General features: G+C 44.9%; 2 protein-coding genes across 4 annotated transcripts in view; one reads left to right on the top strand and one right to left on the bottom strand.

Annotated features, from left to right (window-relative positions):
* Positions 1-10,095, top strand: part of LOC144125241 (uncharacterized) — a 59,086-nt gene extending 48,991 nt beyond the window's left edge. For all 3 annotated transcript variants that reach the window (XM_077658463.1, XM_077658464.1, XM_077658462.1), the window contains 5 exons: positions 580-638; positions 1,287-1,397; positions 5,573-5,803; positions 8,950-9,158; positions 9,616-10,095. In XM_077658463.1, coding sequence (XP_077514589.1) covers positions 580-638; positions 1,287-1,397; positions 5,573-5,803; positions 8,950-9,158; positions 9,616-9,723 — 718 coding nt within the window. In that variant the 3' untranslated portion in view covers positions 9,724-10,095. The remainder of the gene's footprint in view (positions 1-579; positions 639-1,286; positions 1,398-5,572; positions 5,804-8,949; positions 9,159-9,615) is intronic.
* Positions 10,096-14,640: 4,545 nt separating this feature from the next.
* LOC144125244 (SPRY domain-containing protein 7) lies at positions 14,641-23,510 on the bottom strand. Its single transcript, XM_077658466.1, has 5 exons — positions 23,315-23,510; positions 21,609-21,725; positions 19,314-19,474; positions 16,959-17,061; positions 14,641-16,040 (listed from the first exon to the last, which is right to left on the bottom strand). Exons 1-5 carry the CDS (start codon positions 23,424-23,426, stop codon positions 15,943-15,945), a joined length of 591 nt encoding a protein of 196 aa, XP_077514592.1. The 5' UTR covers positions 23,427-23,510; the 3' UTR covers positions 14,641-15,942.
* Between the last annotated feature and the right edge of the window lie 83 nt (positions 23,511-23,593).

Below are 23,593 nucleotides of genomic sequence, written 5' to 3'. Positions count from 1 at the left end.
CAGCACATAGATAACCAAATTACTACAGTATGTAATGCCTGCCCTCCAATAATCTATGATGCTTCAACCAGTAAAACTATATTTCAATTTAAAAAGAAAATGAAGTTGCTATTTTTCACTTGTTCCTGATGGACCAGCTACTTATGACATGTAGTGTTTTCCCTAGTCTAATCATCTTTTCTTCTGTGCCGTGAATTGTAGCGTTACTGCTGTATTTTCTGTGTTTGTAAGTATCTATGTCTAAACATAAATTTATGGTATCTGATTTTTTTTAATATTTATTATTTCATTTTTGTTTTTTAGGAAAATAAATTTGTCCATCCTTCTGCCATTGATGTGTAACCCGGGGTGAGGCCTCGTCAGGAAGTATGCTATTAGCTTCCTTTTGCCTCATCCCATGGGCACGTACTGTTTCATATCCGAATAAACTGAACTGATTTGATTACCTAAGTCTTAAATTGTCTAAATGAAATTGTGCCCTCTGTGAATGCTTGCTGTCATGACTGTGGCTCACAAGTGAACTGGTGTGGACAACTGTCTTTTTTTTTCCATATTTGTTTTTTTTTTTTTACATTTCAGAATTGAAGTTGATGCAGTGCCTATCAGCCCTGAGGAATCTCCACGTTCAGTTCACGGTGGTACGTGACCATAGCAAAAAAAAGGGGGAGGATAAAAGTGTTGTTGTTAAATCTTTTGCTTGCTATGCACAGTAAAGATGCAGAGGCTAAAAGGAAGTTCCTTGTATGCCTGCTCAGAAAACACTGCTTCTCTGTTGTTCACGAGGCACCTGATTAGCTGTTGCCCCTTTCCCCCTTTTATATAAGTTTTTGCACTCGCTTTATTCACTTTGACTATTTTGTTTGAGAATAGTTGATTGCAGGCTGCATGTGTTTTATCAGAGGAGCACCTGTGGTTTTTAAAGGAATGCAATGTCTGAAGAAATGCATATTATTTGCTTTTATGCTGCAATCTTTCTGTTGCTACCAGTTCTCTCCAGGCTTTGCAGTTATACAGACACTGTATTTTGGCTTAATTAGGAATTGCTGAAGTGTTGCATGCTGCTTCTAGCTTCTTTTGTACAGGAGCACTGACTGCGTACTTCTTGCTTTGTGTCTGTTTGAACTTCAGGCTAGACAAACATTGTGAGAAGATATAAAAGTATGCATGATAATATGTCTTTGTCTTGTTGCACATTTTGTTTGCTTGTTAGTTTGCTTCCATTGAAGGTTGGCCAGTACTGAGTGCAGGTTTGGGCTGGTCAGGCATGAAGCATAATTTCTGCACAGATGACGCTGTTCCTGCTGCCCTGGAAGACGAGTTTGACCCCATCAGTGATGATGAACTGGAGGCCCTGATCGATGAATCTGAGGAGAAAGAGGCAGCTCCTGAGCCTGGACGTGAGTCTGTCTTGCATACAGAGCAGAAATATGTGAGAGTGAAAATTTTTCTTTCTGACATTACAGTGTCACTAATAGCTAAGGTAGAGAGCCAGCCTATTTTGCACTGTTGGTAAAGTGTTACACAGGCTTGTATTCCGCACCATTGCGTGTTTGTGTCGGTTGGCTCTGTCTTTTGCGATGTCTGACTGCACTTACATTAAGAAGCGAGTTCCACCCCTCTGTATTCCTGCATTGTGAGCACACAGGAACAAGGAAGTGTCGGGTGTCCAGGCAAAAAGAATCCCAGCCATGCTCATACCACCTGTTCTCTAGTATTTCCACAAGCCCTCTGTCTCTGCTTTTGAAGCCCCCTCCCATGCACAAGACTGTTATGCATCTGTGCCAGCACTGAGTGTGTTTATATAGTAGTAGTTAAGTAACCATTACTCTTGCATATTCTTGAACGGCCATGATGTCTGCTATACTTGTATAGGCTGCGAGAAAATTTTGCTTGGCAGTGGCCAACCAAATAATGTTCTTTTTGGTTCAACTCCTCATTGTGGCTATCAGCTCTGCTGCAGTTGAGCTTTAACACCGGTCTCCTGGCTGCGTTTATCAAGCTATTCATTTCTTGTGACAGAAAGAGTTTCTTAAATGTCTGACATTGATAGTTTGGATGATGCTATTTCAGCTCAGGTAGCCATTAGTAGTTTCGAAAAGTGCATGTTGTATGCAGTTGCGTAGCTGCTATGTTATGTGATGGCATATTCAGTTTATTGCAGTGTGAAGCAGAACCATGCACATGTAATTGGCCTATGACATGTGGTAAAACAGTGCAAGAAATGGTTTGGCACACATGCTCACCAGGCATCTCTCAGTCCTTTCTCATGCCCTGCTGTAGAGTGTGCTTCCGTCCTCCTGATTTAATAATCCACAGATGTAGCTTCACAAGCAGTGATAAATGGTATGAATTGGTGCACGAAGTGAGAATGTACAAGGGTGCAGGAACTTCGCTGTCTGGTGAGGCACGCTTGTGTCACAGAAGTTTCGAGTGCTTTGAGGCCACTCACATGCTGCGGGGAGCCTGGTGGCTGCAAAGACCACTCTCGATATTCATTTGTCTCCTGTAGGTGCAAATAGTGGTTTTTTTGGTTCGAAATAAATACCGTATTTATGCGCATAATTTGCGCACTTTTTATTCAGAAATTGGGGCTCCAAGAAGGGGGTGCACAAATTACGCGGGGATTTCGCAAGTGCGACTTGAAGGTCATAACGCGCAATATAGGTATAGTGTATATTGCTGCGTATACGTCAGCACCAAGACCCGCACCCCACGCTGGCCGCCCCCCGAAAGAAGTTCACTCTAAATGAAAGGCCGCGCACCCCGCCACCCTCGCCCCTTTGCGGGATGGGATGGCATGAAGGTGCATGCACGAAGCTCAATAAGAGGCTAAAACAGCGTCATCGCTTGTGGCCCAGCCAATTGTTTGGCAGTTCCAGATTCCGTAAGTTTGCTTCCGTAACTTCGTCTGGGAAAGCAACTGCAAATCAATAAATCAATTATCACACCACACAGAAAATGTACACCCGGCCAATTCTTTAACAGTACCGCGCGAGCGTCGACCAAACTGCTTGTCAGCATATCACGGTGCAGAGCGGCGAAGCCAGCGAGAATAGCCACGTGCGCACAAGTTTTCCGACACAGCGATTGTCATCTATGGGCAAACTTGTGCGCACGCGGTATTTCTCGTTGGCTTTGCCGAGCCGTGATAAGGCGCTGACAAGCAGTTTGAAACTTGCCGTATAGTTGTGATATCCCATCGCAAGACAGGACCGAACAACCAAACACAAGCCGTCAGAGCCACCAAGAAAAGCGTAGCTGGCAGTCAAGTCACGTGCATCAGCCAAATTTTTCCTTCCGCCATGCAAACAGCGGTGTCGGCTCTATCAGCTGCCGATCCTCCCCGGAAGTGCTGCCGGCTGTTCGGCATAGAGTTTCTTACTATTAATTAGAGGGAAAGCTGGCGGCGCTGCACCTGAGCCACCGTGGGTGCTCGAAGCATCATGGGGCGATGAGCTACTTGGTGCGGGACAGTCAGATTTTTTCAGGAACACAGAGTGGTGTTACTGAGATGTCCCATTCCCTATCCACGGCGCGTCCCGCGCGCAGACGGCTTCGGCATTAAAGTAGTGCTCAAAAGCCATAGTAGCGAAAACGCAACCGCACACGACGCCAGCAAAAGCTTTCTGTTTTGCGAAATGATGTGAAAAAACATCTTAAAGTTTTCATGCGACAACATTTGTTTTTGAAAATATATTTCTTTTTAAAAGTGCTGTGCGCCTGTTAAGCACGAAATATTGGCTTTTGTGGTCTGCAATACTTGTCCAATAGGAGAAGCAAGCCATCACTTATTTTGGGCAAACTTTACATTTACAAGCTTTTCTGCTCGTTTGTTGCAACTTATAGATAGGATAATGAATGTTAGGGCGTTCTTGATTATCGAACATTGTTTGTTTTTTCATTATTTTTTGGCCAAAAGTTGTGGTTCTGCAGTCGGTAGCTCTCCGCCCCATGGTGCTTTCCCATGCCAGCTTTCCCTCTAGTTAATAGTAAGAAACTAAGCCGTTCCGAGTGGCAATGCCGCTGGTGCCGCCGCAATTGTAACAGCGGCCCCCGACGCCACCGTGAACGCCCAGTGCACAAAAGATTCTAAAAGCCTTCCGAACAAACACTCGCAATAGCAGAATGCTACTGGGTAGAGCCCGTGTGCATTATGGTGGTCTAGCGCAGCACGGTGCGTAAAATATGCGAGTAAAAGATTTTCTTTATAAACCCGGGTGATAAGTTAAGGGTGTGCAAATTACACAAGGGTGCAAATTATGTGCGTAAATACCGTAGTAATTTTCTTCTAATAATTTTGAAGCAAATATTTTGATTATTTCTGGCACAAAAAAAGGTATGGCACAGTATACGCATTTTCAAAATCATGTATTTTTCGAATGCACAAGGCCATTACATGAAGAAAAGGGAGAATGCATTGAATGTTTTTCACACTCGTTAAGCTGTGTCGACTTTCTGCATAAATGAACATTAGAAATTGAGAGGACCTACATGCGGTGTTGACGTGTCTGTGGGTTACAAGACCTATATGTGGAGCCTCCATCTGCTGCTCTTGATTGCGATTGCGTCGTTGTGCAGCTGTTGCTTTCAAGCGACGACTCCCTGACACCTGCTAGGCGTATGCACCGTGTGCCCAGCGCCACCCTGCATCAAGCGTCAGAAAGGGGCAGTCATCTCCATGTGTCTCGTGCTGACACCATCGTGCATGTTTAGCGAATTCTATGCGGAGAAGAGCGGCTGTGGCAGCTGCAGTCAGCTCACTCATTCTGCGGAAGTCAAGGGAGCCGTGTGTTCTCTGATTAGAGAGATTTAGCATAGCCGATCCACTTCCGTGGGAAGCCACTGCGCTTACGCAGTTCGCCCTGAGGAAGACACAAGGTGCCAGGCACTGGCCAGCTGTTTGCATGCCTGCCCCGTTAGGACCATTCAGTGCGTGCACACTGGCAGTGCGCAGAAGGGGATTTCGCTATGCTAAATCTCTATATCGATGCACGCCTTCATGCCGGTTACGGTGCGTGCACATCGCAGGTAGCACGGCTTGAGACATCTGGCAGGTATAGATCTGGGCACTGCACTTCCACCTGCTCGCGTCTGTTGCCGTGAGAATGCGCAGACCGTCTCTGGCATACGTGCGGAATCGCAGGCACGCAGCGCGGAGTTGGGGCTTTGGTTGCACTTGCGCCATGGTGCCATCCCAGAGGAGGTATGCTGCACCAAAATCACGTGCAGCAAGAGTTCCAAAAATGTTATTCATTGTAGAATAATACTTCAGGGTTTCAAATACCAAACGTTCCGATCAAATCAAATACATTCTATTCGACCAAATATTCGCACATGGCTAGTCTCCCGCGGTGCTAATGTCTGGCACAAGGCTCTAAATCGGATGTTTTTGTGCATAAAAACGCACCTTGAGGCGTGTCCATGGATGCACGTTTTGTTGTGCTTGTGCGCTCAGCGTGTTTCCCCTTTCCCCTGTGCTACTAGTATCGTTTCTGTGCTCCCGAAGCAGAGAGTGCAACTGCTTTTTTGGAGCAGAAGCTGGAGCCATGACGACTGCCCATTCTGTGTGCAGAGGCCATCTCAGACGTGCTGGACATTGACTGGTCGATCTTGGTTACGGAGAGTAGCCACCCCAAGGCCACGAGTGAGAAGCGCGGCTCAGCCCGCGAGCGCTACTCGGGGGCCCGTGTGCTGGCTCGCATTGGCATCTCGCGAGACCTGGCTGGCGAGGAGCTGGCCCAGCAGGTAGTCGAGTTCTGCCAGAAGGAGCTGGCCAACGACAAAAAGGAGCCTGCTGAGCAAGGTGGGGGGGGCCTCCCTGAGCACTCGGTTTCCTCCCGCATGCGCAGTAGTTGATGAGACCATGAGCTGGAGAAGGGGCAGAAGTGGGTTGGGAAGAGTGCGGTGCCATACAATACAATTGTGTATGGCGTGGTATGGCATAGTATAGCCCTTTATAATACTGTGTGGTGTGATGCATATCGGTATGCAGGGTTTAATGCCTTGAAGCTGCGTGCAGGCTATGAGAGGCACTATACTTGACGGCTTTCGATTAATTTCAGCCCCCCTGGGTCCACCCGTGAATGTTCTTATTGTCTCTCTTTCCTACCACAGAAAAGCGCTTGTGCTTCCGGTGGTATATTTTGTTTCTTTTTGTAAGAAATTATATAATTTATTAAAGTGAATCTGTGTGAATACCTACTGTGGCAAAGTCTATGTGAGAAAGAAATATTCATACTTTTGCTTTCTAATTAAAAACAGGTTGAAAGCATAGCAGTTTATGAATTAATGCCTGTATCTTGGGACATGAAAACAACCTAAAAATTCCAAGACACACTAAGTGTTTGACACTGGAAATGGCTAAGGTGCCTGCACAATAAAGCAACAGCAGTTCTGCCTATTAAATATTTTGAACTTTTACATTATATATTAGTCCTTCGCACTTAAATGCAGTCACCACTGCATTGTCTTATATGCAACAGTGTTAAGACTGAAAATGTGTAAAAACACGAGTTTTATTTTATTTAGACCTATGCAGTTTTCTACTCGCAGACTGATTACTTTTACCAGTGGTGTGTGAAGATCGAAATTTTTTTATGCGAAACAAATCCGAATATGGGAAGAAAAACTCCTTTGAATATTGATTCAAACATTGCATATATGTTCAGTAGGCAAAAATTGTCTTTTTTTTTTCCAAAATAGTGTGAAGTTAAGGGGAGACGGTGGTCTTAAAATTAAAATTTTTATTACTAAAGATATCGTAATTAAATTGTGTATATATTTCTTCGCGTTTTCAAAAATTGAATTTGTTTCAGTATACCTTAATTAGTTTGCACATTATAGGAATATACCTGAAGCCTAATTAGTTAATTTTTATGGGTCATTAAGACCTTTTCCCTTGATATTTTTGGTTGCGGTCGCTGTGGAGTTGTAGCCAAACACCTGCCATCTGGAGCTATACTATTTATATTACTATTGAGGTACATCATCATATAAAAATGTTCAGTAATGTCCAAGCATCATAATTATGAAAATTATGAAATTAATCAGGTGACATTATGGTTAGCAAAATTCGATCGGCTCATCCATAAAAATATAGTACAGCTCCAATAGTTTAGTTCTTCCTGAATTCAATGGTGTAAGAGTAATTGAAATTGCACCACAAAAAATAATGAAAACTTCTGGAAGACTAGTCATGCTGGCTAAAAGTACAAAGGTGAAAAAATCGCACTTGAAATGCGTGTGCCAGCCATTCAGAGGTAGTTATAGAGGCCTTAGAAAACGGCGGAATGCAAATGTTCCAAAGAAAATAGCTGGATAGTGAGTAATAGCTTTCAAACAAAAGCGAGACGGTTGCAGCAAGCGACAGGCGCGAAGTTCTGCCACACTTTGCTTTGAAATTGCTTCGGGTGCATGAAATATATATATTTTTTAGTAGTTGGAGGTTGAATTAGATCTTGAAACTTTGTAGGCAGTTACCAATACACTCTATTTTTGCAAAATCGAAATTTTTGCATTTTTTATCTTTCAAGATCCGCGTCTCCTCTCTAACATAACTAGACTGGTTCAGCACCATACAGAAAATTGGGGGACACTTAAACTTCGCCTTTAAGGATATGACACGAGAGCATTTCCTCATGCCCACACTGTCATGGACACTATTTCCTCTTTCACAGTCACAATCATTATGTGAAAGACCACACAATGTACATATAAAGGCTCGCTTTAGCCAAGCTGTACGAATATGTCTGCGTGGCCTAGCAGTAGCGTGTCGGACTAGCAACCCAAGGGCCACGGGTTGGATTCCAGACTACCCCAGTTTTTTTATCAGCGCTATTAATTTGTTTTTTACAGTCCTGTTGCGAGCTTCTAATCGCTGTGTTACAATGCAATATGCAGTAGGCAGGATTTTAACATGGTCGCTTGCCCTCCAGGTGACAGTTCGACTCTTCCCCTCTTCGGGAGCCCCATGGGAAATTCTGCAAAGTGGGCTTTCGCGAATAACACAGTTGGCCGAAACGAAATGGCAGAGCTGGCACTAGAAGGGTTGTGATATGAGGTTTCAGCATTATGTAACACATTATGGAAGGATAAAACAGAAAACTGCATGCTTTTGCATTGTGGGTGGTTGGTCACCTTGTTTTCGTCTAGTGATATGTATGTGGGAAAGTCCACTTGCAGAATATCACATGACGTTCAAGCCTAGCAACATCCGAATTTGAGCGGTCCATGCAGATAATGACAGAGCAGAAAGCAAACAAGACACCTTTGTGCTGTTTTCCTGTCACTTTAATCTCTATCTTCGGATAATGTACCTAGATATTGTTGTTTCGCCAGAGTAAAATTGAATTGAATAACAAACTTATTCAATTCGTACTTGATATTTCTAATGCTCGCATGCCCCTACTTTTTACTGAATGCACAAGTGTTAAACAGAAACCATACCTTTCTATACAAACGGGCTTGTGTTTTGCTATAACGTGGTCTACAGCAGCATTGCAACATAGGGTCTATGGCCTGTGTAGCTCAGAAATTGAGTAAATGTGCAAATTTGGAGGCAGAGTGTTGTCATGCAGAAAAAGTGTATTTCTACTGACCAGGAAAGTGCTGAATTTTTTCAAAATGTTGAGGAAAATACAGTGTATAAAGTTGAACAGAAAAAAAATAATCTTTTTCCACAATGCAGCTATGCAGAGTGCCTCTTTGGAGCCTTGGTTGCATTGATGCTTGTCATAGCAGTTAGGTACATGTAGAGCTGAAAGAAGCACCTTGCAGTGTTTATCCTTGAAATGAACACACTACATGTCATGGCAGCTGAGAAATTTTCTAAGCTTTTCAGGCCTCTAAGTGTCAGGGTCAAGTGAACAAATTTTCGCTTGCTAAATTCAAGACTGCTCGTGTGCACTACACTATCCATGGCCATTCATTGGGTGCTTCAAATTTCTGCAGAAGGAGGAGGAGGAGACGCAAGCGCAGGAGGAGGAGATGGTGTGGCACAGACAGAGGGAGACTTCCATCTGGAAAACCTGACGGCCGGCTTTCATGCCGCTGCCGTGGCGGCACGGCGGCAACAAACCCTGGCACTGGGGTCGTGCGGACGCTACTCCCGCGCCCTCTCAGCTCGCCGGGACCTCATGTTGCGGCGAGCACTCTGCAAGGTGCGCCATCATATTCCATTGCTATTCATGGTTTGCACAAACCTCTTGAAGGGCTTTAGTACTCACATTGGGGCATTTAGTTTGAGGCTTCCAAACTGGGGGCTAGACATTATGAGGTGGAGCCTATGCCTATGCAAAGTGGATTCGTAAGGCAGCGGCTGCTGCTTATGAGAAAGTCAGGTGGGCATATGAGATTACTAGGAAGTTTGCAGGGATAAGGTGGTCGCAGCTAGCCCAAGACAGGGTATTTGGAGGGATATAGGAAAGGCCTTTGGCTGATGGCGACGATGACAGTAATTGAAGAGTTGCTGGCTCATTCACTGGACTAGCAGTCTCCTTGCTTTGCCTGTCTTGTGCAGTCAGTGACGATGTATTGGCTGCCCAAAGCAGAACAAGGCGAGAGAACTACATAAGTGAAACAAGGTTTAGTAGTAATTCGCCTTCGATGTTGCTGCAGGTGTACGAGCCAAGTTCCTCTGGACCGGCTACGAATGTGGATCTGGAGTTGTACCGTCGCAGTCTGCAGCTGTACCAGTCTCGTACGCAGGTGCCGCTGAAGTGTTAGAGCTGCTCTCCCCATCTGTCGCACCTCTTCCCAGACTTACCACCTTTCCGTTTGTGTTGCTTCAAAAAGGAAATAGCGCAGTGTGTGTGTGCAACATTGACAGCCATGCATGTATGCTGAACGCTTGCTGCTGTGTCTACTGTTCTTACTTTGCCTCCTGCCCCTCCTCTCCTTTGTGTTTGCTGTTCAGCATGGTTGGGTTTGCACACAGATACAGCACATTTTACAAATCATCTCCCAGTTGCCTTAAAGTTTTGTTTCCTTGCTTTGACATCTCACTCCTCCATTTCATTTCCTTGGTCTTAACCAGCATTTCATCCATTCCATCAGTGTTGCCTTCTTGACGAAGCATTAAAAATGTGAAAATTGCCATTGGTGTGCGAGGCATTGTTTATCATTTAGATTGTCAATTACAGCTAGCAGCAGCTGATCATTTGCCTTTGGACAGCTTTTGCTATGCAGTACGTCATGCAGTAAAGCTGGAAGCACCGTACAGGGCCGTTCATTGTTTATCATTTAGATTGTCAATTACAGCTAGCAGCAGCTGATCATTTGCCTTTGGACAGCTTTTGCTATGCAGTACGTCATGCAGTAAAGCTGGAAGCACCGTACAGGGCCGTTCACCACCCTCAGCCTCCAAATTTTGTTTTGCCATGGCAGTTGCGAAGCATTGTCCCTAGAGCACACCGCAACAAAAATTTCACAGCTCCAAATGTTCCCTGTTTCGCATAGTTGTTTTCATCAACCCGTCCATATGTCTTCTTCTCCTCTTTCCTTCTCCAGGAGGGGGAATGAAGAAAGAGGGAACAAAATTGTTGAGGAAAGGAAGATGCAATAACTGTCTCACTTCTTGGTGGACACCTCAACCAAGCTGTAAAGCAAGAAAGAACAAGTATGGAGTGAAAGAAAGAAAGGAAAAAAAAAGAGAGGTGCCATTGTGGAGGCCTTGGATTTCGACTGCCTAGGATTTTTTACTGACATCACACAGCACACATAGAAGCACGGTTGCCGCAGCAGGCATTTGATCCCACGTCCAATGAAGGGCGAACAGGTTAGGTGGATTGAGAGAAGCCTGAAAAGTGATGCCAGCGTCCTTGAACCAGGCTGTATAAGACTTCAGAGTCTGACAGCAGTTCCCCAGAGGCGAGAATGCTACTACTGTCCAAGACAGATTTTGTGGACTCTCGGGGACCGCGGAAATGTCGACAAAAATTGGGCAGAAATTTCACCAATAAAATAGCTTCAACTTTTTCCCAGTATGCCAGAGGAAAGGGTGAGTAGTTTCGCACACATTCTGAAGCTCCTTATGACCAAATCCCCCGCCACACGTCGTGTACACAGACGACTGCGGTGACCACTAAACGGGTTAGGTGTATGATGGCAGTACTGCATTCGGCATGTCGCCAACGACCGCACGGGGTGGTACAAAGTCTGGATGCTAAAGTGAACCCGCCGCTGGGAGAACTGCACTGCGCCCGCAGTACGAAGGCCCCGGAACAGGACTGCAAAGCTATGAGAACCGATCAATGGCCGAAGCAAGCACACCGTCAGCATTGGCCTTCGTAATTGGGCCTATCAGCTAGAGTCAAAATCACCATCGTAACCGCCGGTATGCATTCTTTGGTGGCTTGCGTGTAATGAAAAGCGTCTTGCCCGTCATCAAAACACCAGTTGTTGATGGTTTTACGATAGAAAAAAGTTTGCGGTGAGTTTTACCATGGGTGCGCTGACCTCGCTTTGAAATTCACTATTTTCTTCCACGCTTGCTGTACTTGTGAAGCTGTACACCTCCCACGTGTTTCGCTGCTACTTTTTACCATATTCGGGACAGACTTCGGAAAACGGGGCGGGGGGGGGGGGGGGGGGGGGGGCAAAGGGAGCAGAGGCCCCCCCCCATCCCCTCCCCCAACAATTATCCAGACGGGGCACTCAGATGTTTGCACTCAGATCAGATCTACTCTTTAAATCTAGGCTTGCTTTTAATAGCTAGTTGGCCTTATAGCCAGTCTTAAATCTTATCGTTTGAGTAACCTATACTAATCACTTCCCAACAGAATTCGTTGCCTGACTGACCTTTGTTCACATGCATGTTTAGCAGATTTAACCAGTTTATGCAGAAGCTTTTTTAATGCACTTGATTGCTCCTAGCATGTATGTGCATTCAGCATCAAATCAAATGTGAACAAGACGATGAAAATAGAGACAGCAAAGCGAGAACATTCTAGCTGAAGAATTAATACTAGTGCACCTAATTTTCACTAGGATGATGTGAAGACCTTAGCGTAGAAGTTCAGGTGAACCCAGCCTGTATTCCTTCTGCACATCCTATTTTTGTGTTGTGTTCGTGTTTCAGTTCTCATGTTTGAGTTTTATTAAACGCTGATGGCACATCTTTATAAGGCTGTAAATTTTATTTTAAGTTTTATGTTCATTAAAAACAGTGCAGACTAAGTAGAATACAAACAAAAGAGCAATTGAATGAGTATTTAAAGACAAACATTCAATAAATACATAAACAATGAAAAAAACTCCAAGCCTTGCCTTCCCCGCACTCCGTAAATAACAAACTTGGTCTTGCCCCGCCACTGAAAAAAGTTCTGGGGTCCCTGATTCGGGACAAAAGATTTAGCATAGACGCGAACTGTGACTACTGTTCAAGATTTTGCAGGCGGATGACTGATGTCCAAGAATGGTACGAATTCGAAACCTTCGAAACCACGGGCATAATAATAATAATTGGTTTTTGGGGAAAGGAAATGGCGCAGTATCTGTGCAGTATCTGTCTCGTACATCCTTGGACACCTGAAGGGCACCATAAGGGAAGGGATAAAGGAGGGAGTGACAGAAGAAAGGAAGAATGAGGTGCCGTAGTGGAGGGCTCCGAAATAATTTCGACCACCTGGGGATCTTTAACGTGCACTGACATTGCACAACACACAGGCGCCTTAGCGTTTTTCCTCCATAAAAACCACGCGGGCACAATGTGCCATTTGAAAATTTATAAGAGGCTTCTTTTTAGCTTAAAATTTAGTTTTGTTTAATCAATTTTCGATCTCCCTTGCAGTTTAAATTAAAGAGGTTCCACTGTACACATTATATTGATTATATGGCGACTTGGGTACTGGTGGCAAGTGTGAACAAGGTCTGAAAAAATCGAGCAGTCGGTTGCAGCGCATCCGAAATTTCAGGTGCTCTTATAAATTTGCTCCATGGGCCATGTCATGGTGCCACAAGAAAAGTCCGAACAGTCAAGTATGTCTGAAAAATCTGAGATCCGAATTTTTCGCAGAGGTATTTTTGCAGTGTAGAACTGCCCCAAAATGGCACAGAAGTTGCCAACCTGGAAAGGCGACACTAGCATCAAGGTGGTAGCTCTTGATGACCTCCAATGGGACAGTGCTGTAGAGCTGAGTGTGTTTAGATGCTGTGTGTGCACGCCTGCGTAATAGTGGCTGCCGTGGTGATTATAAAACAGTTAGCGGCGACATCGCATACAAGTCAAGCTGCAGGAAGGCCATTGATGCAGCCGAGGCGGAGCGTTGTATTTGGAATGCTGATGCAGAAGGCCAGAGCCTCAAACATGCAGCGGGTCAAACAGAGGACAAATGCTACTGGGGATGCTGCATACAAACGCACCATGCAATGAGAGTCTCGTGTCTGTGCTCGCGCATTTCTAACACCAGGAAGCACTTGTGTCGTTACCCTCCCAAAACGAACACAGTCATCATACTGTTAAGCATGTTATCATGACTGCATTAATCATTTCGCAAACCAGCTAGCGTTGATAGTGCCTTTGGGTATGTGGCTACAACATTTCTCTGCTCTCGCCATGCTCTCCCTCCTTCTACGATAATCACTCCTTGGGTGGCTTCCATGGCAGCCACCTTGCCTATATCAACCACTCTGGTTGCGTCTTTTTATACCCTCGCCATACCTTCCTCCTTCCACAGTAACTGCTGTCTCTGTGGCTCCCGTGGCAACCCCTCTCCGCTTATGCATTCCTTTGCTCTCCTCATGTTCACCTCCCATGGTAACCACCCTCTAGTTACACATTCTTCCACTTGGTCAAATGTTTAGGGGAATCCCCCATGGTGGAGTAAATTTGTAGTAAGGGAGCAAATTACTCATTGGCATCCACCCAAGCATAGCCATATGGCTACAAAGGAGTACAGCTGTGCTTGGGTGGATGCCAATGAGTAATTTGCTTCGTTATCAAAAATTTGCTCCTCCTTAGGGGATTCCCATAAACATTTGACCAACACTGTTCCCACTTCGAGTTATTGATCAGTTCGCTCTTGCCCTACCGAATGCTAGTTGGTAGAGTGACTGCTCCGGTGAAGCGGTGGTCCTGGGTTCGAACCCCGGACCAGAGCAAATTTTTCTTTAACTACGAAGTTTCTGTGGAAGCTGTATAGCCTTCCTTTGTAGCCGTATGGCTGTGCTTAGGTGGATGCGAATGAGTAATTCACTCCCTTATTCCTGCACTTACCATACCTTCCGCCTACCTACCACTTAGCATACCTTCCACAGTGATCCATAACTGGAACTTGACTGCATGACCCCTTATGCTGGCTGCGTAACCCAGCAGTGCCAAAAAGGACGGGAAAGCCCCCAAAGAATAAGACTGCACTGTCAACAAAAGGTGTGCGAGGGCTTCTTCGAGAGAGTCACTTGGGCCATGGAGAGCATCACCCTATTGACGCACCACCACCACCTAATCTTTACAGCAGCGCAAAATGGCCACCACATAACCTGTACAGGGCTACATTTAATCTCTTTCATTGCACTGCAAACTGCCTGTCTCGGGCCTAAAGGCAGCTTTGCAACAGAACCTAGAGCTGAAACAGAAAGCCAGAGAAGCAAAAAAACATTAGGGCGTGCATGTGGCAATGATGCCACAGTTGCATAATGAGAGAATTTGAGTACCTAATACCTTTAATGAAACACTAACAAGCAACTCATCAGTTCTCATTATAAGCAGCGTAATCTAAACAATGCAATACAACCAATGTTTTTATGTCCTAATGCAATGCAGGCATCAATATGTAGATGCATGATAGGTTTGTGTCAGTACAGACTACTCACGTCTTTATACCGCTCTTTCTTCTGTCCACAAAGACTAAATGGGGGTTTCTATGTTTCTGCCCATTTAGCAATATGGCCAAGCGAGTTTCAATACACGTGATGAGACCAAGGTCATACGGCATATGCTTGGTTATATGTGGTTGTACTGCTAAACCAAGTGCACTGTTATAAGATAGCAGGATGCTCGCATTGGTCCTAGCTAATGTTCTGCCTCTGCACAAAGGATAAATGTAATGAAGTGACAGCAAAGATGACAATGGGTCTTGCTTGCAATCCGGTTGTTAGTACAGTGCCTACAGTGCCTCACGAAATGTTATGCCACCAGCTCCACACAGCAAAAGGCTTCCACATGGCAAGCACACAGGGAAATTGCTGTCACAAGTGTTCACATCAAAAAGCAAAATGGCAGCATCATTGTTTTATTATTCATGTCATGACCTCAGATTGCGTAGTAGTATAAATTATAGCTGAAGTATGTTACAAGCAATATACACAAAGGCTTACTGCAACTGTACATCTTGTGAAATCAAGGGTCCCCCAAAAAAGGGGGCTTGCTGCCTCTGTACACACTAAAACCTTCCAACGCATACAAAACTCTTGCAATGCTCCTGTCGCACTTCATCGGGTGCCTTGTGGGGCAGTCTAGCACAGGCAGCATTCGACACTGAGGAAATAAATGTCAACCAAAAAGTTAACACAAACCTGACAATTACTAGGAGCGCTCAATCTGAAATTTCTATTCTCCCTAAGCCAACTGTTGTATTTTGGGGCAACAGATTTGCATGCCTGGTTTTCAGTTTCCTTTTGATCAGGGCTCTGTACTTTGACGGTGGGGTGTACCATTTAGCCCACCCGACAGGTTCACAGATCCTCCTATAGACAGATTTGTACAAACACTAGCACTAAATTAACAGAACATGTCTGAACTGCTGACATAAAACACTGCATTTCATGGACGTATGGCAAAGTGGATTTGGCCACAAAGTGACTTTGCAGAAGTGGCCACGGCTGCAGTGATTGATAGCTTGTGGCAGAGAGCTCTGTGTGTACTGATAGACAGTGCTGACGACGGGACTGCCCCACAAAACGGCACAAGTGCACTCCATTGCACTGGAGGGGTGGTTCGCACAGTCTTCACAATAAGGACTGTTCCACCATAATCTGCTCAAAGCCCAGAGGCGGAGTGTGGAAGAACGAAGAGAACACCGCATCCAAGATGGCTCCATCATCAACTGAGAGCAGAAAAAGAAAAAAAGGAAGCCAAAAAGGATGAGCAGAAGGGCATTGGCAAAAGTGTTGTGCTTTTGAGTGCAAGTTTCTAACCGAATAATTTTATTCTATTTACTAAGCAGTAAAAAAATTTTACCTGCAAGATGCATACACCACAAGCCCTTTTGGAACTGCTTGGAAGGAAGAATGGCAATAACCTCCTCCCATCCTCCCAAAACAACTCGTACTCGTTCACCAAAAAAGTTTGTAGCAAGTCTTGTGCTCTAACAAGGATTGTGCATGTGGTTAGCTACACTGACCTCAATTTGTTTCTCTTAAACAAGGCATACAAATGCAGTCATCATGAGCATTAAGGTCACCTTATCATGACATTTGTCGCCTCTGACTGGTAAGAACAGGCAAGGAAGCAGACAAATTAAGAAGCCTGACAAACTTTTATTCCGAAACATTGAATTATATATAACAGGTGAACACACCCGTCAAATAGACAAATTAAAGTGACCACGGTTCTTAAAGAAAAAAAAGGAGTGGCAAACATTCATAACAAAAATGCACTATGTGCAAAAGGTTTCTCTTGTGGCTACGGGATAGTTGTACATGCCAACTTATGTATCGATAGATAATGTCAATCATGGAAAGCAGTACAGACACCTGTGTGGTGCTAGAGATTTTTTTGTGGGTGATGACAAAAATGGGAGGTTTCTGAGACAAACTCAGAAAGCAGAGAGTGCAGCAGTAAATGGCTATGCCATGATTACTTTTATTTTTCTCAGAGTTCAGAAACTAAAGGTGCTAGAACATCTGTGAAAAAAAAAAACTTGACTGCGATGAAATAAAAAATTTGTTTTCGCTACTTTTCCATGGAGAAAGAAAAAGAACAGGTTGGTTCTAAATGCTTCTAGTACTGCTAAGTAACTCACCATAAAGAACGGGAAAGACTTCTCCTTTGACACCAGTCACAGGAATATGCAAGTCTGTCCCATTAAGGTAAAAGTTGAGCTCCAGGTGGTCATACGTGACGCCCTAGAAAGTCAACGAATCCCAAACTATAGTCAGCGCAGCTACAATGAGTGTTCTTAGCAGGCATTAGTACTGTGCTCATTTATGCATGACACCAGTGAAAAAATGGATATCCAAGTTGCCCTCAGTTAAACAATTATTGCCTTTTACACAACACTGATAGAAAAATCATACAAGATTAAGGCTATAATCTCAGCTAAAGGGGTGAAATAGACTGGAGGTTTTACACTTTCACCTAGCACTTCCAGCAAATTATGCGCAAGTCCAGGATTTTCGGCACTGAAAGCTCTCGCAGTCCTGACAAATATAGGCCACCAATATGGTCACCACAAAAGTGCTGTTCCAAGATGCGGACTTTAGTCCCTAATAAAGTTTGTGATCAATATCCAATCCTAATTTTTGTGCCCCCCATAAGTAAACTGCAAATGTCCTGGTACTACAATGGTATCAACTGATCAAAAAATTTAAACATCATAGTTTCTAGCGCGCACGCCCTCAAAAGAGCACCGAAATATTTTCCTCAGTGCCGATTAATCTGGTTAAATGGATTCTTCACACATCCTATAAACCAGTGCAAAAAGAATTATTTAAAATGGAGCATGCAATTGAAAGTTATTCTAGTTATAAAATTCAAAATAAAAAGATCAGATATTCATATGCATTTCAGTCGCCCATATCACTAGCCCATTGCAGAGGTTGGGCGCTAATATCAGAACAACGCACAGCAGAAGCTTGCATGCAGTTGTTGCCTTGCCAGGGCAGCCCAGTCACGCATTCTGACATAAACAGGGCAGGGGTAACTAACTCGACAAAGAAAGCTCCCGGATGTTTCTCTGTTGGTAGGATGGGAAGGCTAACACCGGTAACCCCCAACCCCAATCCTCACCTCCTGTCCATCTTTTCTCTTCACATTTTTGAGCAATGTGTGTACATTGGCTTTTTTTTTTTTTTCCGTGGCCTTCTCGGTGCGGTTTGAACAACAGCGCTCAACTCCACTAAAGTCTCAAGCAAAATGGTCAGCATCACTTCTAGTGTCGTTCTTATTAGTTTTCGTTCACTTTCACTGCTTTTTTCCAGTTTTTATTGCATGTGAAAGGCTTGCAGTACTCAAAAACATCATACTTGGGACCCATTTCCTGAGTATAAACTAGGTTCGAACTAGGCGCCCAGCACCCAATCTGGCTGCCACCTCATTTCCGCTGCCGAAAATCGCCACTGCGTTGCGACACAATTGGCTTGAAACAAGTGTTTCTGGAGAAGACTGAAATATTAAATATTATGATTTCGGAGATCGTTTACAGTGTTCTGGAATAATGTCGCAGGGCCCCCTTAACTCTTGCCACAACAGTGACGGTTTGGTTGGTTTGGTTTAGGGGGGTTTAACGTCCCAAAGCGACTCAGGCTATGAGAGACGCCGTAGTGAAGGGCTCCAGAAATTTCGACCACCTGGGGTTCTTTAACGTGCGCTGACATCGCACAGCACACGGGTCTCTAGAATTTCGCCTCCATCGAAATTCGACCGCCGCGGCCGGGATCGAACCCGCGTCTTTCGGGCCGGCAGCCGAGCGCCATAACCACAACAGTGACGGGTTTCACATTGCAAGCGAATTAAAGTAGTAACCACCACCAGATGTTTAATTTTAAAGCGATGCTGGGGACAAATTGAAGTTTGCCTGTATTGTCAGACCACCACATTCTAATAACAAAGAGGCTATTTTCACTGAAAATGAAGCTTTTATGAGCTAGAAAAAGTCAAAAAATGAAATTCAGATATCGCTGCCACTGGCTGCTTTTGCAAGCAAACTGTAGTGATGTCAAGACAGTTTTTCTTGTGTACAGATCCCTGAGGCTAGGCTGTACAGCCATTCACTTCAGAAGAGGGATCACAGTCCTTTTTTTCAGTCTTGACGGCACGAGTTTGCAGCGAGTAGCGGGAAGAAAACTCTCCATTTTTAAGTAAAATCTTCTCAGCAATAAATGCGACTTAAGAGCCATGTTATTAATCTTTACGAGGAACGAAAGTGGATGAAATTGTCCTCAGTGCCCCTTTAAATTCGCGTTCTAGATTTATGTGTTTCTCCAAGGCAAGTCTTCAAATGAACACGGTAGTATCACAAACTGCTTGCAGTAAATAAGCAGAAAGTTTAAATTTTTGCAGTTACCTATAAAGACCACCAACACAGGCACACTGTGACACAGAGAAAGAACAGAACAGATGTATAATCTTGCACGACACAGCAGCAAACAAGGCTTACTATGACATCGCCCTCCTGTATTGTCTGCTGCAGCTTGTGGAGTACTTCCTTGTTGCACACCACAGTGGAATCACTGGTGAGGACACAGCTCTCCAGATCTTGGCCTAGTGGCACCCTGTTCAGGTCTGTCTTCTGTGTGGCCACTCCCAGGCCCCACAAACCTGGTCATTGAACGGGGGAGGAAAACAGGCCTCAGCATGAATTGCTACTAAGGCATCCTTAAAGGGGCTGTGAAGGAGGCTCTAATAAAGTTGCGGCATGCCTGGGATATTGAAGCACGCCGCTTCACGAATAGTGTCCAGCAAGGATTTTTTAAATGCGCTTTGTAGAAGCTGAGTTATCTGTAATTAAAATTTGAATTTCAGCGTCTTCGCGCCTTTCCCTCTCTTCTCGTCACTTTTTACACGCTGGAAGGCAGGCGCTCTTTCGCCGACCCCCCTCTGGGAGCGGAGCTTCCTGACCCGCCGGAGATAAGCGGCTTATTGGCCGCGGCCATGGTAGCTGCCCGACGTCTGAAAGAATCTAACCAATGGCCACCTCAAACCTTGTCTACGCAGATGCGGGGGACGAAGGAAGGTGCGAGCAGGAAAATGTCGCTGGGAAGGGGTCGCCAACTTTGACGCGCGATTGTGGGTCTTCTGCTGTGTGTAGAAGAGTATTATTTGGATCTGGTTTTCATGGCAATACAGTGCAGTGATTAAGCGAGTTAATGTGCTCTCCTCGGAAGGCGTTTCAGAGCCCCTTTAAATCACCAGCTGAATTTTTGAGCTACTCTACATCGCATCTACCTGGAAAAAAAGAATTGGGATGCACTGGGCAAGACATCCACATTTTCAAGTGAAAGCAACACTTTTAAAATGTGGCAAATTTTTACAAGCAAGACGCGACTATCTATTGACTGCACACCTTTCCGAGAGACAAGGGAAGGGAAAAGAGGGACTCGTTATGACATACATGATGGAAGCCGACAGTTAACGAAACCAAGGAGCATAGGGTGATGTTTTCTTTTAATTGCAGTGTTGATAAAATGGGAGATTAAGAGGGTAATTATATAAACATAATTGATAAGAAAGCAGAAGAAACAACCACATGCCGCCAATGGGATTGAACCCACGACCTCCAAATTTTGCGTCTGATGCACTACCATCTGAGCTACGGCAACGGCTGTCCAATCTTCTGCTTTCGGCGGTATTTATGTGCAATGTAACCGAACCTTGACAGCGCTCACCAGCGCCACCCTCACCCATAGCAGCGGATGTGGTACGTCCAGGATCCTTTTCCCAAGCATCTCACCCTTGAAGAGTCGAGCACCAGGCCGGGGAAATCTTGTGCCCAATAAAAAAATGGTGGGTACCCGGCGGCACTAGGGATCAAACCCAGAACCTTCCGAGTGTGAGGCGGATGCTCTACCACAAGGCCACGCTTCGGTAGCAAAAAGGGGCCACAAGTGGGCTTCTACCGCACGAGGTGGATTAGGGTTGCTTGACGACAGAACTTATCTCTGATCCGTCAAAGCAACGATTTGGTCCAAGACCCTTTTCCCAAGTCTTTCACCCTAGAAGTGCCGAGCACCATGCCGGGGGAAATCTTGTACCCATTAAAAAACCGGTGGGTACCCGGCGGCACTGGGGATCGAACCCACCACCTCAAAAATGTGAGGCGGATACTCTACCACAAGGCCACGCTTCAGTCACGAGTGCCATTTGAGAGCGTGCGTTGTTGGGCTAGTTGTCCGTGTCGTTGTGTGAGCAGTACCCCCTTTTTATTCACCACGAGTGTAGCGCTGGAACGTGATCGAATGATGACGGCAGAAGCTGTGCGAGAACCCTCTCGTGCTACCTATGGCATCAAGACTGCCAGAAGCTGCTTTGTTAGAAACGCTGGAGTAGAAGACAAGCGAGACTGCTAGAACTTAATGAAGAGAGGGGGAGAAGGGCATTCTGACCTCTGGGCACTTGCCTCCAGGCTATGCCCATGGTTTTTATGTGAGGCTTCAAGTCAGGCCCTGGACATCTTCAGCTGTAGTGTCACTTCCACCTCAGCTTGTGGAGATGATGGCAATTTCTTTAGGAACATGGAAACAAGTCAGTGTCTCTCCAATACTAGTTTGATTATGGTATGCTGACATACCTTTAAAACTTAATGTCCTGGCATAACGACCTTGTTTGCACCACTCCAAACTGTGCAATGTGTGTTGCGGTTCAATAAAAGATTTTTTCTGTGCAGCCAGAACAAGCTTGCTTGAGCAGTGAAAAAGAATTTAAAAACAAGAATGCTGAAAGCACCCTTTCTTACCAGCCTGCTGCACCTTGACTTCAAAATAGGACTTGTTTTGAACCAGAGGTGCGTTGGCTAGTGCTGCCCCACTGCCACAGATCCTCTGTCCATTCTTCACGATCACAACATCCTGCCCTGCAAACAGCACATCGTAGATATCAGCCATGACTAGAATGAAGTAGCCATGGTTTGCTGTTTACAATGCAGACAAATTCAGAAAGCATGAAAGTTCAGCAGGTGCATCGACTATTTTTTTTTTTTAGCATACCAACTCCAGGTCAGTGCTCTGCCTAGGACAGAACCATGATCAACAGCGCTGCCCTACCCCTCTGAATTTCCTCACCATGCCAGTACACAATGAAAAATTTTTCACTGCTGTTAATCATAATGCATTTGCACAGGCATGCTCATAAGTAAATAACGGAGCACGCAATTCCATTCCAAGTGCAATCACGCTTTCACTATCGGAAATAAAGAAACATTGTTTAACTATGATAAAGCGCACTGACATTCTCTACAGGCATGCACGCGCCATAGCTGGCAATTTCAATTCGGCAACGCATGAGAAATATGCATCGTTTACTTTCATCTGCATCTGTACGAGGGCCATAAAAAAAACAGGTTCAAACAAGACTAAGTAGCTCTCGGGGATTAATAACATGAATTAGGTGCCCAACTACTGGAGCTGAACTGTTAGAGCTGGCAGTTCCAGATACCAGCTGTATTCTCGAATGCTTAGAGACATGCCATCACAAATACATCTCATCGGCCAACAGCTGTACATGCCGCCCAAACCTTGAGAGAGCAGTGTTTCGTTCTTAGTATTCCTTTTTAACAGTCCTGAATGTGAAAAGCCAGCAAGTATTAAAAAATAAAAATGCTTATTGTAGCTGTCTTGCACTATGTATTCATATGAAGCAAGTTAAACAGTGCATGGCAATCATGATGGCTTTTGTTTAATGAATGCAATTGTGTACCATGAATGCCAATCCAACATTCATGCAGATCACGGTTAGAGCTGCCACAGCTCACAGAGATGGCGTGTAAACTTTCTGCTTTCACATTTGGCCGCAAGACAAGCCTTCGTAAAAGAACACTTAATGGCCTTTAGCCATGCGTTTCGGACAGGAACAAACTTTAGTAGTATATCACGATGACATCCCGTGCCTTACCCGTCTCTCAAACAGCATTTCTGGCCATTCAAAAGCAACTGCTTTTACATGTGTTGTTTAACACAAGTAGCCACATGTTTTCAGATAGAGAACCGTGGACGACGATTATGAAACTAGACATCGGACGGTGCATGCGCTACACCTATATATATATTTCTTTTCAGGGCAACATCTTGAACGTGCGCTAGATTTCCACGCAGAGCGAAGTGAATACGTATCTGAGAAAGTACATGCTTTCTAGGCGCGAAATTGGCATACGAGCGCATTGCTGGTGAACGGGGCCGATAACTGCTGTAAAATTTCACCTCATTCGAAAGAAAGGCCCGGGCCCAGGTGTGATGCGGATTACACGCAAATTTGGTCATCACGTCAAATTTATACGACCCGCAAAAACTCGAAAGCGTGAGCAAACGCTGGCTGCCGCTGAAGCTTCACCATCGATAGCGGAAGCTAGCGAAAGTAAACAGAGAGGAAGGTAGGAAGCTGGCAGATGCCGTGTCCCACGCTAACAATCGTACGAGTTTCAAGAGAGCGGTATCGAGATGTGCATACCCATATGAAGCATGTCCAGGACTACGGTGGGCAGACGGTTTGCCTGGGAGCTCCCACTAGTGAAACCTCCAGCATTAAAACACCGGCGAATACAACCGAAACAAGTTGCCATCGGAAATGTCACTAGTGCTTACTCCCCGTTTGATCGCAGCACGGAGCCGACGGAGCCGCCGCAGCAGGAGAGGAGGACAAGAATGTATTCCATGACGTAAATAAAGCAGAGGCCAGGTTTAGTAAGATTTTAAAGAATATGTGTAAGCAAAATTTCCACGAAAATTT

This window comes from Amblyomma americanum, chromosome 3, assembly GCF_052857255.1.
Source record: "Amblyomma americanum isolate KBUSLIRL-KWMA chromosome 3, ASM5285725v1, whole genome shotgun sequence".
Taxonomy (NCBI): Eukaryota; Metazoa; Arthropoda; class Arachnida; order Ixodida; family Ixodidae; genus Amblyomma; species Amblyomma americanum.
The sequence above is the reverse complement of the archived record's forward strand: the minus strand, read 5'-3'. Positions and strand labels throughout refer to the sequence as shown.